Source organism: Ceratotherium simum, chromosome 4 (assembly GCF_057802395.1).
Source record: "Ceratotherium simum simum isolate JZ-2026a chromosome 4, ASM5780239v1, whole genome shotgun sequence".
In the NCBI taxonomy this organism is placed as follows: domain Eukaryota; kingdom Metazoa; phylum Chordata; class Mammalia; order Perissodactyla; family Rhinocerotidae; genus Ceratotherium; species Ceratotherium simum.
In genome coordinates this window covers 84852009-84864493 of record NC_141903.1, presented here as the reverse complement: position 1 = coordinate 84864493, position 12485 = coordinate 84852009, and the positions used below count along the sequence as shown (strand labels likewise).

The 12485-nt window shown below is 42.6% G+C and overlaps 1 protein-coding gene across 3 annotated transcripts in view; it reads right to left on the bottom strand.

The window, feature by feature from the left end:
* SSBP2 (single stranded DNA binding protein 2) overlaps positions 1-10428 on the bottom strand; it is a 296005-nt gene extending 285577 nt beyond the window's left edge. For all 3 annotated transcript variants that reach the window (XM_004420399.3, XM_087430094.1, XM_004420402.3), the window contains exon 1: positions 10312-10428. In XM_004420399.3, the coding sequence (XP_004420456.1) occupies positions 10312-10373 (62 nt within the window). In that variant the 5' untranslated portion in view covers positions 10374-10428. The remainder of the gene's footprint in view (positions 1-10311) is intronic.
* Between the last annotated feature and the right edge of the window lie 2057 nt (positions 10429-12485).

Genomic DNA, 12485 nt, shown 5'->3' with positions numbered 1-12485 from the left:
ACAAAGTACCTAGAATAGTCAAATTCATGGTGACAGAAAATAGAAAGGTGGTTGCCAGGGACTGGGAGGAAGGGAAATGAGGAGTTAATGGGTACAGAGTTTCTTAATGGGTACAGAGTTTCAGTTTGGGAAGATGAAAAAGTTCTAGATGCATGGTGGTGATGGTTGCACAACATTGTGAATATACTTAATACCACTGAAATGTATACTTAAAAATGGTTAACATGGTAAATTTCACGTTACATATATTTTACCACCATAAAAACAAAAACAAGAAAAGAATATTCCATCAATAATCCATACCAAAAGACTTTCCCTCCCTTATTGGAGAGATGCACAAAAGGTAAAATCCTTCCCTTTCTCTACCGCTATCCCAACTCTCCAAACTGAAGCTAATTGGCAAAGGAATGGAGAACAGTTCATTGATCAAAATTAGCCTAAACCTTCACAAATTAGAAATCCAAACTATCCTAAATCCCAAACCAATCAACTCACACAACAAAAGCATAAGGATTTCAAACAAAAATCAGATTTTACTTATGATGTAGCACTTTCAGAGTTAAGTAATTATATAGGATTGTGTTTAACTCACACTATAACAATATTTTTCATTTAATCAAAGGATTGACACAAACTTTTAACTCTCATCTAATCCATGATTCTCTGTTGAATCAAATCCATACCTAAGCCTTCTTAAAATATATATGAGTCTCTCATTTTAAAAGTGACAGCTGTAGTATAATGAAAGAAACACTGACCTTGGAACCAAAAAAGTAAATATGGCTCAGCTCTGCCACATATTATCTGTATTACCCTAGCTGGGTAAGTCAATTTCCATTTATAAATCTCGATAGTTAATGGGTATTATCACCTATCTCACAAAATTGTGAGATTTAAATAAAATAAAGCATATTAAAATATCTTTAAACTATTAAGTATAATTCCATATATATTACTAAATTTGTTGAAACAAAGGAAATTATTCTATCAAAAATTCATATTAAAAATATACAGGGGCCAGCCCGGTGGCACAAGCAGTTAACTGCTGCAGCGGCCTGGAGTTCGCCGGTTCAGATCCCAGGTGCGTGTCGACGTACCGCTTGGCAAGCCATGCTGTGGCGGAGTCCCATATAAAGTGGAGGAAGATGGGCATGGATGTTAGCCCAGGGCCAGTCTTCCTCAGTAAAAAAAGAGGAAGATTGGCAGATGATAGCCCAAGGCTGATCTTCCTCACACACACAAAAAAAAATACACATACTTCATAGCAACACAACTAGGTAATCTCCTGTAGTCCTGAAATTCACAGAAAGACTAAATGCCTATATTAAAGAAAACTCTTCTTTAGAAATTACATATTAATCCTGGTACCAAACATTAGAAATATTGGGGAGAAAATGAGCTAGATACAGTGATAATCCTGTTGTGATGTATCTATAATCAGTTACATCCTTAACTCATTTATTCCACAAATACCTAATCAGAATTCCAAGCACTGTGCTAAGCAGTGGGAATACACTGGTGAAGACACCATGGTTCTTGTCCTTAGGGAACTTCCACTCTAAACCAGGAGATGACATATTAAACAAAGCACCACACAAAAATTCACTAATTTATGATAGATGTGAGAAAGGAAAAGTAGAAGTTGCTATGAGAGCATAGAGTAGGGGGTCTAATCTAATCTGGGAAATTTACGAGAAATAATTGTGCCAGTTGTACCATTCATTGTCAACTTAATAAGCTTTAAGAGTTCAATAAATCTTAGCTATTTCCATCATCAACATTATTATCAAGGCCAAATGCTCTACTGTCCTCATTAGGAACTACTAGATCCCTGAGGTTTGGGAGGTAAGAGATAGTCAATCTTATTACCTAGGAAAACCCAGATAAACTAGACCCACCACCCAGTTCCTCAGTAAAAACCAACGCCAGGCTCCAGGAAGCATCCTCTCATCCCAAATTTGGCTCATATTTCACATATCCTTGGGCAATTATGCCGATGCTGAGAAGTTCCTCAATGGTAGATTAGCCCTGCCTGAAATGCTCTAACCCCAAATCTTCTCAGAACCGATTCTTTCAATATTACTCAGGTTTCTGTTTAAACCTCTCCTTCTCCAAGAACTTTCCCCTGACTACCAGATCTAATGTAACCTCCCATTTAATCATACCTCTATTACATCAGCCACTCTATTACATCAGCCTACTGTATTACTTTTTCAGCACTTATGACCCTCTGATACTGCCTACATTTTTTTTTATTTCGGTCACATTGGTTTATACTTACTACATTTATTTATTTGTTTACTATTATATGTTTCTCCTTCAAACTTGAAAGTAGGTTCCATGAAAGCAGGAACCCATTTCATTCTCTCCAAATCCTCAAGATACATCTTCCTTGCCAAAGACTCCCAGTTTTGTTTAGGTAGTTCAGGTACAAGGGAGCAATGTTTCCAGCCCAGAGGATGAACGAGGACTGATTTAAGCCAATTATGGTAATCCCATTACCTTTGTCAGTAATTGGTTTAGGGAAGGGAATTTTATAGTTCTCTTCAATAAGGCATAAGATATCTGCTATGCAACTTCAAGAAAAGGTTTTCTTCTCTGATTAATGAGACATGAAGAAGGAAAAACCTTGCCCTTCTTCCTGCCTTTACACTTGGCTGTATGACGAAGTGATACTGGGAACTGGATGCTGGGATGTTGCATTCATGAGAGGGAAACCATGAGGATGGCAGAGAAGCTGGTCCTGAAGCCTGACGCTCTTGATTCACTGAATCAACTCTGAAACTACCTCTTCCAGGCATCCTGTTACGTGAGATTTATTTTTAAACCCTGATCAATTAAGCCATTTTCTATCTCCTGTTTTGACACCTGCAGCCAAAAGCATGATAAACTCTTAAGCCTCTGTTTCTTCTGTAATATTAACAGAAAATAGTATCTACAGTCTAGTGAATTCTTGAGATTAAGAGACAATGCAAGTAAAGTGCCAAACATAAACAAAATACTCAAATGATAGCACTGCTATTATTGTTACACTAAACAATAACTTTGTATGACAAAACTCCACAAGGTCTTTATGTAGTATTTAAGATTTTGTTATTTTACAGAAAACATTCATTTTAATCCTATTTAAATAAAATCATTTTTAATAGAATAATTCATTTACCTAACTTGCTTCCATCAATAAAGTAGCTTTTGGTTCTTTCTCAAGTTTGAAGAAGATAAATAAAAAGAGAATCAAGGCAAATATCAGATCACTAAAGAAAAATAACCACATCAACTTCAGGTGAGAGCCAGGTTTTGGTTTCAACTCCTCTCTTAACTTACATGAACAGAGCCTCATATAAATTTTCATCTACTAGTCTTACCTTCACAAATATTTCATCATATTTTAATATGGCTTAGGTTATAATAATTAAAAATTAAAACTATATTAGTAATTAAAACTATATTATACCTACAATTACAGAAACCATTTAAAAATATAAAAAAAGAATAAAGTTTTATACTTCAGTCTCAACCATTTTTTCTGTGCTGAACTACTTGTTTGATATGCCATGAAGCAAAATTAATACAGATCAAAAATAGGAGACTGTCAGATCATTGGTTCAAGCTCAGTCCAGTTGAATTGTGATTTAAAATGTTATAACAGCTCATTACTGACGGAAAACTGTTTAGGGTCCTACATGAAATAGAAAAATCAAAATTCTTAAAGTAGAATATAAGAGTAGTTTTGTCATTACTAAAGAAGTGACAACAACTGAAGTTTCTCTTTTAAAGATGAACAAAGAATGAATAATTAATTCCTTCATTGCACTGGTACTATATAGGCTCTTCTGAGTCCAGATAAATTTTTGGTCCTATCAATATTACAAAAACATTATTAGCTCCACTTTTCAAAAATCTTCAACTATTAACCTACTCTAACAAAACTTACCAATTACCCATTATGACCAACCATAAATTTGCACAGCCTATAGGGCTATTAAAAGTTAGCTGGAAAAACTATTCTTCTCTGCATAGACAATTTTTCCACCTGTTTTTCAACGTCTTCACACAGTCAATAAGATACACAGTTTGGGGAAGGTAAGAAGAGTCTCCACTATTTCTTTCTTTCTTTTTCTTTTTTTTTTGTGAGGAAGATTAGCCGTGAGCTAACATCCTTGGCCAATCCTCTTCTTTTTGCTGAGGAAGATTGGCCCTAGGCTAACATCTGTGCCCATCCTCCTCTACTTTATATGGGATGCTGCCACAGCATGGCTTGACAAGCAGTGCGTCAGTTCTCTCCTGGGATCCGAACTGGCAAGCCCCAGTCCACCCCAGCGGAGCGTGCCCACTTAACCCCTACGCCACCAGGCCAGCCCCTCCACTATTTCTTTTTTTTTTTTAAACATATGGATTTTTTTTTTTTTTTTTTTTTCCCGCAAAGCCCCAGTAGATAGTTGTATGTCATAGTTGCACATTCTTCTAGTTGCTGTATGTGGGACGTGGCCTCAGCATGGCCAGAGAAGCAGTGCGTTGGTGCGCGCCCGGGATCCGAACCCGGGCCGCCAGCATCGGAGCACACGCACTTAACTGCTAAGCCACGGGGCCGGCCCCTCCACTATTTCTTTAACATTACTGAAAACAAGTAGGACATAAATCTTGGTGGACTATCCTTCAGATCACTTTTTGTAGCATACATGGGGTTTTGGCATAATTGTCAAATAACTCTCCTAGTCCTAGTCATGTTAAGTTACATACATACTTTAACAAAACCTTACATGAATAGATGTTACATATGTAAAACATATACAAAGTCTGATAAGTTTAAAATCTAAATATAGCCACTTACTTTTTATTTCAAACTCTCTTCAGATATTAACAAATATATCTTATTCTATTGCTTTGGGAAACAATGTTATTAATAAAATTAATATTTCAGCATATTTACAGAGGCTCACATATTACTAACCAACAATATGTCACTAGCATGCAAATATTTCGTATCATTCCCATACCAATGTCAAAGCAATAATGTACACACAATAGTAGAGAATATTCCCATGGATTCCAAAATAAAATTATAATTATCTTCAATACATATTTTTAAATTATATATTCCCAGAAGTAGTACCACGTCTTTTAAATCCAGTACATTAATCCTCAATCCTATGTCCCAACATTAATGTTAACAGTTGTGATCTCCATGGAAGAAAGAAGATTCTAAATTCAAAATGTTTTTTTCCCCAAATCTTACTTCTAACTCTAAACTATTGGGGTGAAATGTTAATAAACTGCAACGTGGTATTCCAACCCCTGCTCACAGTATGTGTTTTCATTTTAAAACAAAATAATTCTATTTTCCAGTAGTAACTGAAGATGTAAGACACATTTGGTCCATTACTGCAGAGCAACTAAAATTTAATAATTTTTTTCATCGTGAATCAGTTTTACATGGCAAACCAGCTCTAAAGTGTGGGAATAAACCTCTCATTTTTTTCTTTCACAGCTCTGAAAAAATACATTGCAATATTAATACGATTTCTGAGAGTCAAAATAACTCTCCAGATAAAACTAAAATTTAACTCTCAACATCTTATACATTTTTTTCTTTAGGTTTGTACCTTCAAAAAATCATTTTTTTGATACTTTTTCTAAAATAATGGAAAAGAGATCAATCAAAAGAAAAACTCTCATAGCTAAGATGACATATTAGACACAAGTTGTTTAGTATTTTGGAGGAAACATCCTGGGGATTGGGAAGTGGAGAGTCAATTTAATATCTTATAGAAAATTTCATTCCCATAAAGGTATTCCTTCACTAGTTTTAGAAATCTTAAATTGGATAACCGCATTAACTACTCAGCAATCAAGTTTCTGAAGAGATTTGTATTCACTTGTCTTAACTTTATTTCTTTCAGAAAAGAAGAAAGGAACATTTATAATTTTTTAGGGGGTGTGACAACAAAAAAAGAGGGGAATAAGGTGATGCTGGCAGATACTAATGCCTACACACTCTCTTATAGAGTAATATTTAAATGTTCAGTAGACTTTAACCACTTAAAAATGAGCATATGGTACTTGTTTGTTGGTATATTCAATTAAAAGATTCATAATTTAAAAACTAACTTACTTCTTAGAGCCCCAGGTTTGATGCAGTTTGATATCTGTAGTTTCTGACAAGTTTACTTCATATAATGTCATTGTCTAGTATGTGTATCTTATGTTCAACTTTGTTTTATAGTAGATTCATCTTTCTGTGCTATTATGTAATTTTAAAGGATCAAAATAGTTTAATAAAAAAGTAGTATCACCACTTATCTATTTGCAGGTGCCAGTTATTCCTTCTGTGGCATACAGTGTGGCTTGAAGTTCAGCAATTTCATACAGGAATTGTTCACAACAACAACATCTAATTTTAAAATTTAGGTGATCAAACAAAATTCCTGGAAGAAAAAATCTGAAGAAACAAGGATTCTTCATTATTTTAGGCTCCTAATTTTCACTCCTAAAATTTCTATGCCTTCCCCACACCTCATACGTCTGCAGTCTGTCAGAACGGAGGGTATCAGCATCAGGGTACACAGTGAGCAAGGCTGCATACCTGATCAAATCTTTCGTCTGTTATATCTGATTATGGAATAATGTTCCCTAAATCTGTAGCATCCTACCCTCAATCAGGAAGACAATCTGGTACACTGGAAAATATATTTCTCAGCTTCACCACAGGTTCTAAAGTTAGAGAAATCTTTGTTAGAAACCCAGCTAGCAGTGTATCACCTGGGCAAGGTACCTAACTAATCAGAGTTTTAGTTTTCTTATTTCTGTGATGGAGGAAAAAAATCACTATCTTGCAGAATTGTTGAGAGAATTAGAGAAAATATACATCAAGTGCACAGTGACTGGCACATAAAATGACAAATAATTACTGTTGTCTTGTTATTGGCTATTTTTGAAATACATCTAAGCTAGAGAATATGAAACTCAAACTTCCAAAGCCCTTATTTTAAAGGTCATTGAAAAAAATTTTTTTCACACTGAAAAAAGTCCTTTGAGTCTAACATCTTCATTTATTCAACAAGTGTTTATTTGGTGCTTTCAACATTTAAAGGCACTATCCTTAATGTCAAGGATACCTCAGAGAAGAAATTAGAAGTATTATCCCTTGCCCTCAAGAAACTTACATTTTAGAGGCAGCCAGACATTAAACAATTACATAGCTACTTAATTACAATTGTGATCAGTATTACAAAGAAAGCCTGCTAAAGGAGGAAATGACCTAACAGGATCAGAATTTAAATTATTACATAAACATCCCATCTCTCTCCAAGGGTTTTCAATCACTCCCTCCATAATTAAACCTAATCCAAACATTGGTATAGACTTGATCTGTCTGGTTTTTAAAACAACAAAATAAGTAATTAACCTGATTCTATTTTTATGTTTAGAACTGCATACTGAAATTATAGAAACTGTAAAACCTATAAATTAATTTCAAGTATCCCATATAGTGACTTTTTAATAAAAGAGAAAGCAAAAATATAATTATATAGGTAAGCATTTGTCAGCTATTCTCTATAAACTCAAGTTAAAAAACACATTTCTTGATAAATTATAAACCAATACATATTTTTATGTGTATGCCATTATTCATAATAATGACATATTTTCCAGAATGTTTTTATTAAAGTAAAATAAATATTTACGTGTTTATTACTGACAAATTATTTCCAAGATTTTTAAGATCAGAACAATTCTAATTTGCTTCCTAAAAGAGAATTCTTCTTTGCTCAGGTACTTTTTAAAATCTGCCACTTAAAAAATTTTTTTAATCTGATCACATCCATTTTAAGGACAACTTCAAGATTCCTATCTTCAGACTTTAGTAGACTGTTGTAGAATAGTGCCATTCAAGTCCCAAGTAAACATAAAGGGAAAAACTGAGCGAAAAGAACAACTCTCCCACCAAAATGAAACTAAGTTTATTCTATAAAATAGAATCTATCTCAGTGTTTGTCTTAGATTCAAACAACATTCACCTAAAAATTAATGCAACAACAATTAACCCAGAAGAGCCACTGTCAATTCTTCAGAAGTGGCCTCTTCACCTATATTTAGTTCATAAGGCAAGCCAGTCCAGGATTCCTGCTGCCAATTATAATGAATGGAAGAAATTTATTTAAATCAAATAGCACCATCTAGCAGAACGCTCACCACTCTGCTTACAAGAGTAGATGCTACTTAGTGTTCAGTGTGGTAGATCTGACAGCAGAAGTGGCAATTATTTGTATTCATGACAGAATTCGTGCTAGAGAGGACCACAGACACACCAGGTCCAACTTCCTCATTATCTCAGACACACACACACACACACACACAAAGAATTTACAAAGTTATCAGGATACAGATTAGACTCAGCCACTCCTGGGAGCCTAACTAAAACTCAAAATTATTTTGATTCTCAAATTCAAGCACCCCCAAAATAAATAAGATTATGCCTCAATACACTTCAATTCCTTCACTCCCCATAGTATGAAATCCAAATAACTCTGTAATCATTAAAACATCCTCCTCTAAACGTTTTTATTTTATCAGATATATCACAACCAAATGATGAATGCACACAAGTTAGGCTGCTATTTCTAAACTTCAATTCTTTTATATATTCCTTGTCACACCAACAAGATCTTTAACTGTAGCTCCTCAGAAAATACCTCTGGAAAAAAACAGCACTTCTCCGTCAATTTTTTTTTTGTTTGTTTTGCTACATCAAGGCCTGCCACCCCTAAATCCTACGGGAATTGTGTGTGTTGCTGCCAACACGAAGATTAGGAAATGTTCCCATCCCTGGGGCACAAGAAACTTTCAGGACAACACTACTAACTGCCCAAAGCAACGAGGGAAACTCGGTCGTCTGCGCACTGGGTTTTTATTTACGCAGCTATTTCCGTGCGCAAGGTAACCGAGTAGCTTTTGAGAGATGCTCTCTCTTTTCCCCGGTCTGAGCCCCCTCGGCAAGGCAGGGTGCGTTCAATGACAAGGATGAGCCTCCCCTCCGAGCGGAGGTGGTTACTGGGAATCACTGAGCTGCGGCACAGAAAAGACGGGTTCTCGCTCAGTGGTCACAGTCACTATTCGCTCTCATTTTTAGTAACAACCAAATCACCGTTACAAGTACGTAAGAATAGCAGCACACAGCCCCGCTTCGCAGTGTGCCGTGACCGTGGCATCCCGGGCCGGGAGGGGCTCTCTCCTCGCCGGCCCCCTCGGGGCTCCCACCGAAGTTAGCACCTGTATCTGCCCACACCCCGACCCCACAACTCCTCCCCCCCAGCGCGGCTCCCCTCCCGCAGAAGCCCTTCCGGACCCCTGCCCCTCCCCGCCGCGGACAGCCCTCCCGCGCGGCCCGCCGCCGCTCCCACGACTCCTCCGCGCCCCCGACCGCCGCCGCGGGAGCCGCCCAGCCCGCCGCCGGGGCCGCCCGGCCCCCCGACCTCCGGGAGGCAGCAAGTCTCCACAAAAAGTTCCCGGCCGCCACGAGAGGCAGGGACGCCAGGCTGCTCCAGCAGCTCCCTCCTCGCCTGCACTTTTCCTCCCCGGGAACGCGGTCCTCCTCAGACTCCCAAACTTCAGCGGCGCCCCGGCGCCCCCCGCCCCCGCCAGGCGCTAGGGGCCACGAGCCCGCGCCCCTCGGCGAGCCGCCGACAGCCCGGACGCCCCCCGGCCCGCGTCCGCACACGCCCTCCGCGCCCCGCGGGGCCCCGCTCGGCCCTCAGCGCCCGGCTTCCGCCCGCCGCGCGCCGGGCACCGCCGCCCTCGCCTCGCCCGGCGCTCCCGGCCCCCGAGCCCCCGCCGCGGCGCCCCTCGGGCCGCTCGCTCCTCCAAACACCACCTCCCCACCGCGCGCCCTCTTCCCCGCAGCCGCCCCCTCCCACCCTCCCGCGACCCCCGGCGGCTCTCGGGGTCCCTGCAGCCCCGGGCCCCAGCCCGAAAGTTACTTTGTGAGGAGGTGAACCCGCGGGTTATTTCCCTCAATCACCCAAACAAGTTTCCATCCTCGCCACCGGCGCCGCCGCCGCCCCCCAGCACCCGCGCTCCCTCCCGCCCGCAGCCCCCCCAAGGCCGCCCGCCCCGCGCGGGCCCCTCCGGGGAAAGAGCCGCTCCCCGCCCCGCACGCCCCCACCTCGCGTACCCCTCCCCCTGCCAGCACACCCCCGGCTCTCTCCGGGCGGAGAGTGTCGGTGTCTGTGTGTCTCCGAGAGAGTGTGCGAGTGCGTGCGTGTGTGTGCGCGCGTGTGAAGGCGGAGGTGGGTGAGAAGCGGAGACACTCACTTCTCCCGGGCCTGGCTGTCGGACGGGACGGCGCTGCTGTTACTCTTGCCTTTGCCGTACATGCTTGTGCCGAGAGCAGCTCCCACTGTCACGCACCTGTCAACCCATCACAGCCTCCCCGGGAACAGCCCCGTCCCCATGGCGACCCACGCAGCCACCCCCACTATTGGCCGCCCCACGCCAAAGCTCCGCCCCCTTCGCCCAGGCAACGCGCGAGACTGACAGGCTTCCCCCTCCCTCCGGCCTTCCGAAGCGCGCGGTGGCGGCTACAGCCTAAGCGGCAGTCTCCTCCCTCCTGCCCTCCCTCCCGGGTTCCCTCCCTCCTTCCCTCTCCGCTCTCCTCCCTCCTCCCGCTCTCCTTCCTCCCTCCCCCCTCCGAACCCCGGCGCAAGGGGGGAATTAGAAACTGCTCTAGAAGGATTTTAAACAACTGGCTGTTCTCTCCGCCGCCGGCCCTCCCCCCGCGCCGCCCGCGCTCGGCTCCTCACTGGAGAGAAGGCGCCGGGAGGAGGCGAAAGTGCGGCCTGGAGTCTCTGGCAGGAGCCGGCGGAGCTGGAGCCCCGGCGGCCCCAGACTTCGGGGCGCCCGCCGAGTACACAGACAGACTACGGCCCCAGCCGCCCTGGGGGGCCCCCGCCAGCCCCCTCCCCCGCTCCTCTCCTGCCTGTGACCCCGCGCCGGTACCCGGGACTGATCTCCGCTGCCCTCAGCCCTACTCCCTGGGGTGTCTGTCGCCCCCGCCCTGCTCTCAGAGGGCTGACTGGCGAGGGACACGCGCGCTGTTCCCTCGACCTTCTGGCGGAGCCACCGGGAGCGACTCGCCTTCCCTCCTGGGGAGGGACTGCGCCTCCGGCCCTTGGCGCCGCTGGGGTGGCGTCGCCTGGCCCCTGGGGCCGCGCCCGGCGTCCCGGGGGAGCACCCTCCCTCGGGCCTGCCTCCTCTCTTTAGAGGTGAGCCTGCCTCCCACAGATGGCCCGGTGACTCCTGGGGCCTCGGTGGCCCCCTGTTCCGGCCCCTCCACGCCCGGAGCCCGCGGCGCCCCCATGCAACCAGCTCCCCTCCAGATCCGTTGCAGGAAAGGGCCTCAGGCATCCCCACCTCCTGGCCTGGTTTTCCAGCCTTGGTCGGTCATGCCTACTCATCCTGACCCCTGGAGTGGAAAGGGCCATAGAAGGCATTTAAAACGTCCTTGTCCTTGTCCATCAGAATAGGCCCCAGCCGCACTCCAAGGTGTGCAGTGCTGTGCCAGAGCTGAAGGGCTGCCCCAGAATAGTTCTGGATCCAAGCCCCTAATCCCATTTCAGTAAAGACGCAAAAGTTTCTGAAACACACACAACCTGGTTCCCGATAGAACTCCATCCTTTATCTTGTGGAGATCCTTGGCTGTAAAATCAGACCGAGTGCAAATGGGGTTAGAAAGAAGAGATGGGCATCAAATAGGGAGTGACAGGGGAAGAAAGGGTACAGGTGGGGGTCGGACGGGGAAACGTCAGGAAAGGATGAATAGACGTGAAACAGCTATGGGAGGGGAGACAAAATAGGATTCAAATGGGGAAAGGCACCTTTCTTTTCCTCACATATGGCTTTAACCTTTTAGAAGTAGGATCATAAAAATGCATATGGAGATACAGAGATAGATGGAAAGGAAAGAAATGGGCTTGTGTGGGCATTGACAGCAAGTGATAGGAATAAAACATCAACAGAAGGTTAAGGAAGGGCAGTTAGTAAAAATGAGAAACAGAATCAGAAAAGGGATTGGCAAGCGATCATAAATCAAAAACTGGGAAAAATGAAGAGGAAGGACCTCCTATACTGGTGTTAAGGAAAATGAAAAAAATTGGAAAAGGTAAAGTGTAAAAAGATAGCAAAGAAGAATAAAAAAACAATTAAATGAAGAAGCCATAGAATATGATAGCAAAAGAAGATGACAAAAACAATAGAGGACTGAAACTATGATAAGAGGATATAAGAGAAATAAAAGTACTTTTATTAAAAGGACAGAAATTCAGCCAACAGAGGAAGGGAGAGTAAAGAAAGAGAGAAATCACATTGGTTTAAGTTGATTAAGTTCCAAGAGAAGTAATTTGCCATTTCTTTTTTTTCTTTTTTTTAAGATTTTATTTATTTATTTTTTCCCCCCAAATCCCCAGTAGATAGTTGTATGTCATAGCTGC